Source organism: Peromyscus leucopus, chromosome X (genome assembly GCF_004664715.2).
Source record: "Peromyscus leucopus breed LL Stock chromosome X, UCI_PerLeu_2.1, whole genome shotgun sequence".
Lineage (NCBI taxonomy): Eukaryota > Metazoa > Chordata > Mammalia > Rodentia > Cricetidae > Peromyscus > Peromyscus leucopus.
In genome coordinates this window covers 46,781,393-46,795,166 of record NC_051083.1, presented here as the reverse complement: position 1 = coordinate 46,795,166, position 13,774 = coordinate 46,781,393, and the positions used below count along the sequence as shown (strand labels likewise).

Sequence of the window (13,774 nt, the reverse complement as noted above, 5' to 3'; positions counted from 1 at the left end):
TTCTAAGAGTCTCTCCAAGGGCAAAATATTGAGAAAACTAAGGAACAAAATGATAGTCTAGAATGATAAAAAAGTAATAAATAAATATAGATAAGTTCATATTGAAATAAAAATGATTGAATAAATAAATAAATAAATAAATAAATAAATAAATAACACATATTCCTTATAGAAGAATTTCACATACTGTGGGTAGATAACCTCTCTATCTAGACAATGAGACTTAATTTCTCCTTCCTGCTTCTTATGTATAAACTGGATGGCTTACATTAAAAATCGAGTTTGGGGCCGGGCGGTGGTGGCGCACGCCTTTAATCCCAGCACTCGGGAGGCAGAGCAGGCGGATCTCTGTGAGTTCGAGGCCAGCCTGGGCTACCAAGTGAGCTCCAGGAAAGGCGCAAAACTACGCAGAGAAACCCTGTCTCGAAAAACCAAAAAAAAAAAAAAAAAAAAAAAAAAAAAAAAAAAAAAAAAAAAAAATCAAGTTTGGAAAGGAGAAAAACAGCATCTTTACAGTGTAAAAGCCTGGCCATTATTACTGTACCTAAGTAAGAAAGAATAGCATGGACAGTACTGTCCAATTGTTGGACAAAATACTTTTGATTTGATGTGTCAGAGAAAGAGACTTCAACCCCAGGATCTTCATCACTTATGCCCAGAATTCAAGTCTAGTCATGAGACAAACACCTGAAAAATTCAAATTGAGAAATTTTCAACAAAATATATGAAGGGTACTTTTCAAAAGTGATAAAAATCATAAAAAAGGCTAAATGATGACTGAAGATACATGACAGTTAAATACAATATGGCATCCTAGATTAGAACCTAGAGTAAGAAAAAGACACTGAATGACAAACTGAGAAGGTCTGAACGCAACATGGAGTTCATTAATAGTAATATGCTGATTATAATATCTTACTTTTGACAGAAACAACATGGTTTGGAAGAGTCTAATATTAGATGAAATGGGGGAATGAGGCCTTTTTTTTAGATTCAGGGGCTGAGGAGGCTTAATTACTAAAGTGCTTGCTATAAAAACATCATAAACATGAGGACATATCTCTAGAATTCATGTAAAAAGCCAAGCAAGTTGAGCAAGTTGTTAAGCATCTCTTAATTGCCGCCATGAGGAGTGAGTTCTAGGTTGAGTAAGATATCCTGTTTCTAGAAATAAGCTAGACAATAGACATGCTAACATGGAAAGGGGAAATGTCACAGTGCCTCAACCCAAGATGAAGAACTATGGGCAAGTAAAGAATTCTGAGAGCCAGAGGAAGAGTTCCCCCTAACTGGGTATCCAATAGTGAGTAGTCATCCCTGAAATTATATAATACAATGACATTATTCAGACAGAGCAGGCTGTATTTATATATTTTAGAACACATACACACACATGTGACAACAATCAACAAAATAGAGGTTTATGAATTTGAAAGAGACCAAGGGGGTATATGGAAGAAGTTGGAGGGAGGAAAGAAAAGAACAAAAATGACGCAGTTATATTTTGGATTAAAAATATTTAAAAAGAAAGAAGCCAGGCAGTAGTGGCACACGCCTTTAATCCCAGTACTTGAGAGGCAGAGACAGGTGGATCTCTGTGAGTTCGAGGCCAGCCTGCTCTACAAAGTAAGTTCCAGGATAGGACAAGCTCCAAAGCTGCACAGAGAAACCCTGTTTTGAAAAATCAAGAGAGAGACAGAAAGAGAGAGAGAGAGAGAGAGAGAGAGAGAGAGAGAGAGAGAGAGATACAAACAGACAAAGATACAGAGAGAGGAAGAGGGAGAGAGAATGGAAAACAACAGAAGATTATATCAGACATTGATATCTCTGGCCTCCACAAACATGCACACATACATACACCTGCACATGTGAACATACACAAACATCATACACAAAAAGTAAAAAGAAAATACTAAGAAAAGGGAAACCTATATTTATAACTCTCATATTTATAATTATTCTAAAATTAAAGTTTACTAAAACGTCCTTAGTTTGAACTAAGACACATAGTAAAGTGCATCTGCTCTGGGGCCTTCTCTTGAACCCTCTGGTTTGTAGGGAAAAGAAATGTCCCTGTGACAATGTTCTCCTGAATATCGGATATCACAGTACTCCTCCCCTACGATTTTTAACTCAAAGTTCAATCTTCCATTCACTGCACCTAGATTTCTAATCTTTCCCTTCCTCCTAACAAATGTCCCAATCAGTTCTGGAACAATAATGTGATGTTTGGACTTATAGTAGCTATGTTGGACCATGAAATAACTTTCGGCTAGAAGCTCTCAGTAGTGGAAGAGGCATATATTTATTAATCAAAGCAAGATGATTTTAGAACATACCATCACTTTATATATGACGAAATACTAAGCAAGGTCACCAATTAAATTAGGACACAATGTTATCTAAGCTCATATATTTCTTATTTTTTTCAAAGTATGCCTTCTGAAAGATTTCTTTACACTTATTTTGGCATTAACGATTGTCATTATGTCATTTTTACATGCACATAAAGGATACGTAAGTCAACTGTGAAGTACTATTAAACTAAATAAAATGGGTAACAAATGGTTTGAAGTACTATTAGTACGTCAGGTACACATTTTTTTAAAATCAGTTTTTGTTCTCAGAATCACGTGGGAGACTCTGAAGAGCCTCCTTTACACCATCAAGCATACTGCTGTGGCATTATTTCTTAAGAGTTTTCCTCAATATCTCTCGGGCTTTTCAGTCAACAAAGGCCACTGTTAAGTCTGAAGTGCATGCTCAGGCAATGGCAACCACAGCCAACAGTGATGGTAGGACACTAAACATCCCTATTTCAAAGACACGAAAATGGGAGGGAAAAAAATGTGCCTCTTGGAATCAGTGAAATGTGACAGGAAGTCCCACATCAGGCCTGAACTGGCTTCGTTCATAGTCATTTCCCACTATGGAAGAGAAACTTGTCTTTTTTAAACCTGTTTTTCTGGCTTTTGTTACCACTCATAACATAAACCAATTTAAGTAGAAACAAGAGTTTTAAAACTATGTTGTAATTACCACATTTCTTCCTCAGCATACCTCACGCCACTCCCTTTTCACTAGTGAATCAGGTACAGAATCCTTCTCTACCTTTTAAATTAATATTTTCTAATATAATTCTCCAGACCTTGCCCTTTACTCCAGGTTTTCTGAAAAAAAAATTATCAATATACCTCTGAAACTGTACTCAAAGGACACACAGCATACATACACATGCACACATTGTATAAAATGTAATTCTAAAATATGAAGCATGATATATTTGCTTTACCTGCAATTTATCAATTTATCATGTATCAATATATGCATATATCATGTATCACTATGACTTATAAGGCCTTCCTCTACTGACAATTGATTAGTTATATTTCTTGGGCTTGTAAAAACAAACTAGAATTGCTGGCAAGTGACAAAATATAAAGTAAAATATAAAAGTCAGAAATGTGAAGCAAATTTCTAGACTAGAAGAGATTTGGGGGAAATTAAAGGGTACTTTGTACTGCTTGTCACACATTTATGGAGAAAAAAATACATTTCCTTTTTCTAGAAAATGAAGTACAAGTTGTTGGTGACAACCGTCTATTAAGAAATTTCCTTCTGTGATACAGCCATGATTTTATTCCCCCCACAGGTAAATTATTCAGCACAGTTCATTTGAATCCGTGTTTGAGCCAGAGATGAAGTTATCAATTTTACCATTTCACCCTAGTCTGTCCTGCTATTATCATTGCCTGAGATTCTGGTACCCATAGCAACAGCCACTGTTTCAGACATCATTCCCCCAAGCAACAGAGCATGGCCTGTGACTGACAATCATCCAGCTGTGTGTCTCAGGGTGGTATGTGCCGGGACTCAAAGAACTAGTCATATCTTACTACTAAGTATTTGAAGTTCAGTTATCCAGGAATTGAGAAGGTGGCACCCCTAGAAGAAGTTTGCCTCTACCTTTCTGTCAGGTGTGTGGCAGGGTGGGAAAATAAGGAAACTGTCAGTACAGGCTAAAGTCTAGACAACAGAAAGTAAAACGGAGCTTCTTTCGCCGGGCTAGACATTTCCTATCCATTTTCTTTACTGTCTCACATATTGGAGAGCCTGTTTGTGACTGCCCAAACTAAGTCAAAGGGCAGGGACTTAGAATGTGTGTTTAACTCTCAGCAAAACAAGATAAAAATCAATGGGGCTGGAATCTGGAGAGACTGCTGAGTGGTGAGGAGTGCACACTGCTCCCGCAGAGCACCCAGTCCCCTCCCAGCCCCCATGCCTGTTCTGTTATCGCTCAACCATCTGCTACTCCAGCTTCAGAGGAGCAGAGGCTGTTTTCTGGTTTTTGTAAAGACCCCTAGTTTCTTTCTTTCTTTCTCTTTCTTTCTTTCTTTCTTTCTTTCTTTCTTTCTTTCTTTCTTTCTTTCTTTCTTTCTCTCTCTCTCTCTCTCTCTCTCTCTCTCTCTCTCTCTCACACACACACACACACACACACACACACAACTAAAAATGAATTATGAACTTTTTTTAAAAAAAGAAACAATTGAGTTGATGCTGTGCCAAGATTTCCCTGTCAGGGATTTTTTAAAAGACAAGCTGCAAAATGGGACCGGACCAACAGTGGCTTGTAATGGGCACTGGAGTCTAATCACTGATATCTTTTGAGTTCTGCAGATGAGGAAATACTACTTTTCCAGGTAAAATCAAAGCCTATGTATAGGTCTTAATGGGTGTCTCTTCATTTTTTTTGGAAAGTCAGTCATAAGAAAGAGATTGATGGGACCAAGAAGGAGGTCTGTCAGCCAAGACAGAGCAAGTTGGGGGTGAGCTCCGGATCCCAATGAGTAGACCAGCACAGAAAATGACTTAGTACACCAATTCCTGTGCTCCAGCAAGCATGCAAGCTTCTCTCCTCAGGCTTTGGAATGACCTGGACTGCAGGTAAAGCAAATACGTGTTTAGTAACCACCCCTTATTTACTGTGCCTAAGGAAAAGCTACTCCCAGTGCAGAAATCTAGGTAATAGTTCATTCTGGGGATTTCCAAACCTCTCTCATCTTCCTAGGCGACCCTTAAAATTTCAGGTTCTGGTCTGCACTGGGGGAGAGAGCCTGAGCAGAGATCTGGACTACCTCCCTGGGTAGTAAGGGTGGCACCTTACTAGTCTGCCTCTCACACAGTCTCTTTCTAATTCTGTAGGCTTCTATCATGTGAGGATTTTGCCTGACATTTAGAAGTCATCTCTACCCTAGGCTGGAAGGCACACCTGTAATTAAGGGAAAGGCTACAATGATCAGGGCGTCTTTACCAGTTTGGGGAATTCCCCTCCCTTCTGGGGCTGGTTATCTGGCTGAATTCCCAGTCTACCCCCACGCTCCTTAACTCATTGATACCCACAGTGTAATAAGAAAAGACCACCCTGGATCAGAACTATGTTCCCGTTCCAATTCCATTAACTTCCCTTGTAGCTTCCCTTTAAATTCCTGTCCTTCCTACTTCCTGAGATTCTTATGGGAATATAATGATATAAATGAGAGATCTTGGACCCGCAAAGTTCCACTGTTCTTTCAGTTTGTTCGCCTCAGGGCTATGAAGAAGTCATTCCAGTTTTCTTTATCTAGAATCACTGTTGCCCAGGGTAAGCAGGTCATAAGTGTTCTGCTGTCTTTCAGGTGGTCTTGCTGTCTTACCTGGAATCAACAAATGCTAATATTTTAATATTTTAGCAACTTAATGGGCTTTAGGTAAAGTTAATTTTATTTTAATCCAGTGGTTCTCAACCTTGCTAATGCTGCGACCCTTCAATACAGTTCCTCACGTCGTGGTGACACCCCCCTCTCCCCAGCCCTCTCCCATCCCAAAACCTTGATTTCATCACTACTTCATAACTGTAATTTTGCTACTGTTATGAATCATAATGTAAATATCTGATGTGCAGGATATCTGATCTGTGACTCCCCTGTTTACCCTTTTACCGTGCATTTGCACATTTCCCATGCTTAGATACCAGGTCTATAGGCCAATCACTCCACTTCACTCACACCTCACCCCCCCCCATACACACTCCCAAGCTCACACTGTTTAAACGACAAAGCTAATTTGGTCTTTCCCCAGGGCCTGTGAATATCCTTTCCCTTCCACCAACTTGAGCTCTTAGCTGCAAGGAGATCCGGCTTGGATGTGTGAAGCCACACCTGGATATTCATTTTAGACCTGTAAGGGAATCCATCATTTTTTAAACGCGCGAGTTTTACACATATGAGTCAACAGAAAACGATTACTCTGCTGAGAAACAAATTTATTGCAAACAGTGCTAAACAGAAAATCTAGGGAAACTTCTGGAAGTATGTTAGCACCTTGCCTGGTGATCTGAGGACGACCCCACCGTAGCAGTGACAGTCCCAGTTCAGTTCTCCTTGGTGCTCTCTCCCAGGGTGAGCCTGTCGAAGAAGTGCTCAGCCAGGCGATTTCCTGGAGCCCCCAACTGGCGCAGGTTGGTCACGTAGCCACCCATCTCCTTGATGATTTCGACCTGCTGTTGGAGAAAGTGGTGCTTCAGGAAGCTGCAGAAGCAGGCATCGCCTTTGCTGTTAGCCAGCTGGTACAGCTGCAGGAGGCTCTGGTTGAGCGTCTTCTCCAGGTGTAAGGCACATTCCATCGCCATGAGGCCATCACACCAGTCGTGGCGGTGGTCTTGGTCGGCAATTCTTCCAAGGATGAGGGAGCCATTGCGCTGGATCAGGAAGTGGAATAGCTTCTCGGTGCTCTCCATCCACTTCTGGGACTGACAAAGGAAGTAGAGTGCGAAGTTCACCAGGGCCACCTCATCTTGATTGCAGAAGAAAGCCATGGAAAGGTAGATGTAAGCGGCATACAGCTGCAGCTGGATCTGCGAGTTGATGGCGGCGTTGCTCTCGGCCAGGTAACGGGGCTCCATCTCGGGCTGCTCCATCTCGGGCTGCACCATCTCGGGGTGCTCCATCTCGGGCTGCTCCATCTCGGGCTGCCATTCCCATCTCTGGGTGCTCCATCTCGGGCTGCTCCATCTCGGGCTGCACCATCTCGGGGTGCTCCATCTCGGGCTGCTCCATCTCGGGCTGCACCATCTCGGGGTGCTCCATCTCGGGCTGCACCATCTCGGGGTGCTCCATCTCGGGCTGCTCCATCTCGGGCTGCTCCATCTCGGGCTGCTCCATCTCGGGCTGCTCCATCTCGGGCTGAGGAGTAGCCATGGCGGCAGGAGGCCTCACGGTCTGGAGCAGGAGCGAGAAGAAGGACACACCTGGTTGCGAGCTGAGGAGCTGGCGAAGTGGAAGCGGCTTCAGGAGCCTCACGGCAACTTGAGGAGAAGGAGGAGGAGCTGAGGAGGCAGGCAGGACACGTTCCTGACTCTGTCCAGTCAGACTCCGAGGCGGCGCCTAGAGCCGCAACTGCCCAAACAAGGTCCGGAAGACAGCAATGGAGACAGCAATGGCGGCAGTTGGGGCCTCGGGCTGTTGAACCAGGTCAAAGGTCAAGGAACAAAGAAAGCAAGACTGCTGCGTTCACAGAAGGCATTGTGCTGACCATCCTAACAACATGGTATCTGACATTTGTGAATAAACAGCCAAGTTGTTTATTTTATAAATTGTGTGGCTAGTTAACTTTAAGGAAGGAAGTTATCTGAATATCACCTAACCGCGACCGTTTCATTAAAGTAGTGTGAAGACATTATCTCGTATCTTACGGATTTAGTCACCTTGGCTGGTGACTTCAATGTCTACATGGGTGACTTTTCTTAGGAAGACGGCAAGACCAAGTGGCTGTGCGTTATCACCAATGCTGACACACTGGGTATTTCTGAACAAATCGGAGCATGGAGTTCCATCTCCCGGAACTTGGGATAGAAGGAGAGAAAGGGCTTTCAAAATTTGTCCTGTACCTCACTTGTACAGCGCCATGCCCCAGCCGGCATACGCATACACACAATAATAAAATAAAACATAAAAAAATAAATAAAATTAATGGGCTACAGAGATGGCTCAGTTATTAAGCACATACACGTCTTTTGCAGAGGATCTGAGTTTGGCTCTAAGCACTTAATTAAGTCAGGCAGCTCACAGCTCTCTGTAACTCCAGCCCTGGAGGCATTTGACAACTGTGTCCACAGAAAGCCCCTGCTGTCTTGTGCAAATACCCACCACCCCACCCCATACCCATAGTTTTAAAAATTAAAAAGAAATATTTAAAAACATAAAACAAATTTAACAACCACCACAAAATGTTCCAGAGTCCAGTATGGTGTTGTATGCCTGTAATCCCAGCATTTGAAAAGCTGAACTATGAAGACTATTTCTATACCATCCTGGGCTGCTACATTCTTTGTATTCTATAATCATCAGACTAAAATTTGTAAAATGTGTATTTGACTTAGCAATTTTAGTTACTGAAAATATGACATACAACTTTACACTGTACATGGAGCATATTCCTTTACCATGCTCTGACTGTGCCCTTTTTTCTCTTTCCCTCTCCTGTTAGTCACCTTTGTTCCCCTGTCCTGGTCAGCTTCCGCTCTACTCTCAGGTATCTATATGAAACCTTAAAACCTAGCCACCACAAGGAAGAGAAAATATATCATATTCGTTTCCCTGAGACTGTCTTAATTCACTTAATGATTAACCCCAGTTGTACCTATTTGCCTAAAAACAATACTTCATTAATCTTTATGGCTGAAAAATATTCTACTGTGTACATAAACCACATTTTCTTTATCTATTCCTTAGTTACTAGATACCTAGAATGGTTCCCTAACTTGACTATTGTGAATTCTGCTACAATAAACATTGAAATGCAAGTATCTTTGTGATGTGATAACTTAGAGTCCTTTAGGTAAATACCCAAAAGTATTATAATTAGGTCATATGGAGTTTTTTGTTTGTTTTGCCTTTTTTTTTTTAAGTTTTGTTAGGAACCTCCATAGTGGCTTTCAAGTGGCTGGACTAGTTTAGTTTACAGTCCCTTTTGTCCACATCCTTGTCATGATTGTTATTTGTTTTCTTAAAATTCCATTTTACTCCAATCAGAACGGCAGTCATTAATAGAATGTTTTTATCAGTCCAAAATTAAGTCCCATTTCCATTAAAAAGCGATGCCCATTTTGCCTCTTCTGTAGGCCTGCAACCATTAATCGTTTTTTTTTCTATAGATGTGCTTATTGTAGCTATTTTAGATAAAGAGGACCACACTATATATAGCTTTTGTGTACAGTTTCTTTCACTTGACTTTAACCTCTATCCCTTCCTTTTCATTGATAAATGATGTTCTATTGTAGGGCAGTACTGCATTTTATCAATACTTTTTATGTTTATAGAAATCTGGGTTGTTTTCATTTTCTGACTGTTATGACTAATGCTGTTATGGACATTTATGTACAAGTTCTGTAAAAGGTGTACATCTCCAATTCTCTTGGTGATACATGCAGGGGTGGACTAGTTAGATCACAGATTAACTATGTTTAAGACTTTGAGAGATTGCTAGATTATTTTCCAAAGTGATAGCATCATTTTCCATGCCCAGCAGCAATGTTTGAGGATTTCAGCACTATTACTAGCCTTCAAAACTTGTAGTCACATTGGTGAGGGAAAGTGGTTACTCACTATGGTTTTGGTTTGCATTTCCCCAGTGACTAGTGATGTTCAATATCTCTATATCCTTATTTGCTGTTTATAAACTTTTATTGGGGGGAATACTCATTTAAATCCTTTGCCTGTTTTTTAAAAATGAATTGTCTTTTTTTTTGTTGGGCTCTAAGTGTTTTGTATAATTCATGGATATAAGTCTTTTTCAATCATATAATTTACTAATATATTCACCCATTCGCTGAATTATTCTTTTCACTTTCTGAGTGGTCTTTTGAAATCTAAAATTTCTTAATTTTGATGTATAATTTATGTCATTTTTCTTTCATCATCTGTGCTTTTAGTGTCCTGAGAAATCATTTCCTAACTCAGAAATACAAAGATTTATACTTAGATTTTCTTCTAGACTTATTGTAAGTAACAATGTCAAATTTATATTGAATTGCATATTATAAAAATTAAGGAGCAATTTCATTGCTTATAAAAAGAAAGATTTATTTTTATTTGTGTGTGTTTGTGAGGGACGTGCCCAAAGAGAGCAGAACAAAGCATCAGATCTGGAGCTCGAATTACAGTAAGTTCTGAGTCACTGGCTATGAGTGCTGGGAACCAAACTTTTGTCAAGAGCTATGTATGCCCTGAATCACTGGGCCATCTCTCGAGCCCCAAGTTCCATTTTTTGAAACATGTGAAAAATTAGTTTTTCACAACACCATTTGTTAAGAAGGCTTTTCTTTCTCTTCTGGATGATATTGGTACACTCCTGGGGAGGGAGCCATCAACCATATTTCTGGATTCTCAGTTCTATTCTCTAAACCTGGTATGTCTAAACACTAGACCGCTTTTTGTTTACTATAGCTTTATAGCAGTTAAAAAAAAAAGAAAGGATAAATCTTCCAACTATCTTTTTGTTTTAGTATTCCTTGGTCTGTTGAATTTTCTTGTGACTTTTAGGGTAATTTCAACTTCTTCAGAAGAAGCAACTGAGATTTTGCTGTCAATTGCATTTAGTGTACAGATGATAATTTGTGATTTTACTGATATCATTACATTAATGTTTCTATGCATAAATATAGATATCTTTTAATTAACTTAGGTCCTGGATCCTTTATATTTGTTATATTTCTAGTCAGGGGCCAATTTTCTAAGCAATATCTCAATACTAGTCTTCTGAGTAACAACTCTCTAAAAGGAAGGAAGCAGCCATCCCTTATCAAGGTTTGGAGACAAGGAAGACATATATTATAATATGTGTCTCACAGAGAGCACTTGTGCTAATTATAATTGGATAGCAGTTCCCATGGGGATAAGAAGATGCCGAGGGAAGTGTACACAAAGATCCATGGCCAGGCCCCAGGTGGAGCTCCAGGAGTCCAACTGGCAAGAAAGCGGAAGGATTGTATGAGTGAGAATTGTTGAGATCAAGAATGGCAAAAGCACAGGGACGAATACCCAAACTAGTGAAGCACATGAACTATGAACCAATAGCTGAGGAGCCCCCAACTGGATCAGGCCCTCTGGATAAGTGAGACAGTTGATAAGCTTGAACTGTTCCGGAGGCCCTCAGGCAGTGGGACCGAAACCTGTCCTCAGTGCATGAGCTGGCAGTTTGGAATCTGGGGCCTATGCAGGGACACTTCACTCAGCCTGGGAGGAGGGGACTGGACCTGCCTAGACTGAATCTACCAGGTTGAACTGAATCCCCAGGAGAGTCTTTGCCCTGGAGGAGATGGGAATGGGGGGTGGGCTGGGGGGAAGGTGTGGGGAGGGCGGACAGGGGAATCTGCGGCTGATATGTAATATTAAATCAAATTATAAAATAAAAAAAGAAAAAATGGTGAGAGACTTAAAAATTAACCAAAAAATATTAACTGTATGTCCTTTCTAGAATAACTTTCTGTGTCAGGTGGTGGTGGTACACGCCTTTAATCCCAGCACTTGAGAGACAACAGATGCAGGTGGATCTCTGTGAGTTCCAGGCCAGCCAGGTCTACAAAGCGAGTTCCAGGAGAGCTAGGACTGTTACACAGAGAAACCCTGTCTTGAAAAAAAAAGAATAACTTTCTATCTCCACTTCTCATTAACTTTGAGATATTTTTTAACTGTAAATTGAAAAAAAGAAACTAATAATAATGCAAATGAGTGTTGTCCACAGAAATGCAAATGATTTGTCTGGTAGAATGCAATTAATTCTTGAATTATTTTGCATCTATTCTATTTGAACATTGATCTCAACATCCCTTATTGCCTATACATAAACTCTTTGAGTTCTCTTCTGAACAATTTTTGTAACAACATTTATGTTATTTGGAAATCTCTCATTATGTTATTCAAACTGTCCCTGACCTAATGAAACCCTTTCTTTAGCCTCTTCAATACCTGGGATTACAGGTATGTACCAGTACACCTGAATCTCATTTGTAATATCTTATACGTTTCCACATTACTTCATCTTTTCCATGTACATATTTTATATTTATATAAGAGCCATAATTTTTAATTCCCATCCTTCAGTTATAGTTTAACACTCCTGATTCTCATAACTATTCTGACAGGATCACAGAGCCTGCAAAAGTTTACTTAGTAAACTAAACACTTTTTGAGGAGTACTTATCAGAAATATGATTCCAGAAAACTAAAGGCACATAAATCAAGGTGATGTAAACTGTAGATTTATAGCACGTGTGAGGAAAAGGAAGCAGCGGTAAGTCCGGGATGGTCAAAGGCAGGGAAAACCAACAGAGGAAGCAAGTGGTTAGAGAGCAGGCCATGGACCGACAACTCAAAGGCAGAATGTTGTAGTTTCTGTAGAAAGGATGCTGGTACACTCTGGGCATAGTATAGAATTAGGGGTGACCAGTAATGACCTATAGATAACCAGACCCAGCTGAGAACCAAAGGAGAGGTGAGAGCTTCTTGACACAGAAAGGAGATAATCAGATGTCTGAGATGTGGGAAGGTGACAAATTCACATAGGAACCAGAAAGGCTGTGGTTTATGATCTAGGCGAAATTCATCCTGGAAGGAAGGAGTTAGGCATTTGAGTTTTTAGGGCCATTATGAATGATCCTTTCACCTGTCCTTACAAGTTGCTTGAATCACACCTCTAGAAGGAGAGTATGGAGTCTGTGGACACTGAAAGTATACTGAGTATCCAGGACTGGCTTCTAGAGAGTGTTGCTTCCAATTGTTTAGAGATGTAAGGAAGCTCTAATATATTCAGGTGTGTTATAATACAGGCAGATTTGAAGCACATATGCCTTAGGTAAGTTTCTTGGCAGCTTCTGTTTGGGTGGACATTAATAAGACATGTCTGACATTGACACCATTATATTCTGAAGTAGAAAAATCTCCAGCTTTTGATTCCTCGCTGTTCTGACATTGCGACTATCATTATCTTAGAAAAACGAAGGAATGGCCACTGAATTTAAAATATGTCCATGGTATGTATGTGCTAGGTATAAGTTTGGTATTTGTTCATTCATTGAAATGTACATTCTCTGTAAGGTTACAAACTTTCAGCTTTTTCCGTGTGCTGGCTCTTCTCCCTCTGAGTCTGTAGGACTACTCTCTGTCTTTCATCTCACTGAGAGACCTAGGAAGATGGCTGACCTGTTTCAGCTTTATCCATTAACTTTGTGTGATCTAGCGTTGTAGGGCCAGCCAGTGGGAGGCCCTGGCAGAAGATGAGAGAGCAGGATCAAAATAAACATGGGTATTAATTCTCTCAGTTCTTTTTAATCATTGCAGATAATTAAGAGGCACCTTTATTTTTTTTTTAAAGACTTTGCTTTTGGATGAAGTAGGGCCTTTCTTAGGGTAGATTGTGCTGGCTAATTTTATATCAACTTGACAGAAGCTAGAGTCATTTGGAAGAGAGAACATAAATTGAGAAATTGTTCCCATAAGATCAGTCTGTGATATACTTTCTTGATTTATGATTGATGCATGAGGGCCTAGTTCACTTTGGGTGGTGCAATCCCTGAGCTGGTGGTCCCAGGTCTGTAAGAAAGCATGACGAGCTATTATTAAGCACTGTTTTTCCATGGCCTTCATCAGCTTCTACTTCCAGGTTCCTGTCCTGTTTGAGTTCCTGCCCTAACTTCCTTCAGTGGTAGACTGTGACATGGAACTGAAAGCAGAATAAAACC

General features: G+C 40.3%; 1 protein-coding gene across 1 annotated transcript; it reads right to left on the bottom strand.

Annotated features, from left to right (window-relative positions):
* Positions 1-6,280: 6,280 nt before the first annotated feature.
* On the bottom strand, positions 6,281-7,249 carry LOC114701663 (ferritin heavy chain-like). The gene has a single exon (XM_037199176.1). It carries the CDS (start codon positions 6,998-7,000, stop codon positions 6,410-6,412), a length of 591 nt encoding a protein of 196 aa, XP_037055071.1. The 5' UTR covers positions 7,001-7,249; the 3' UTR covers positions 6,281-6,409.
* Positions 7,250-13,774: the final 6,525 nt, after the last annotated feature.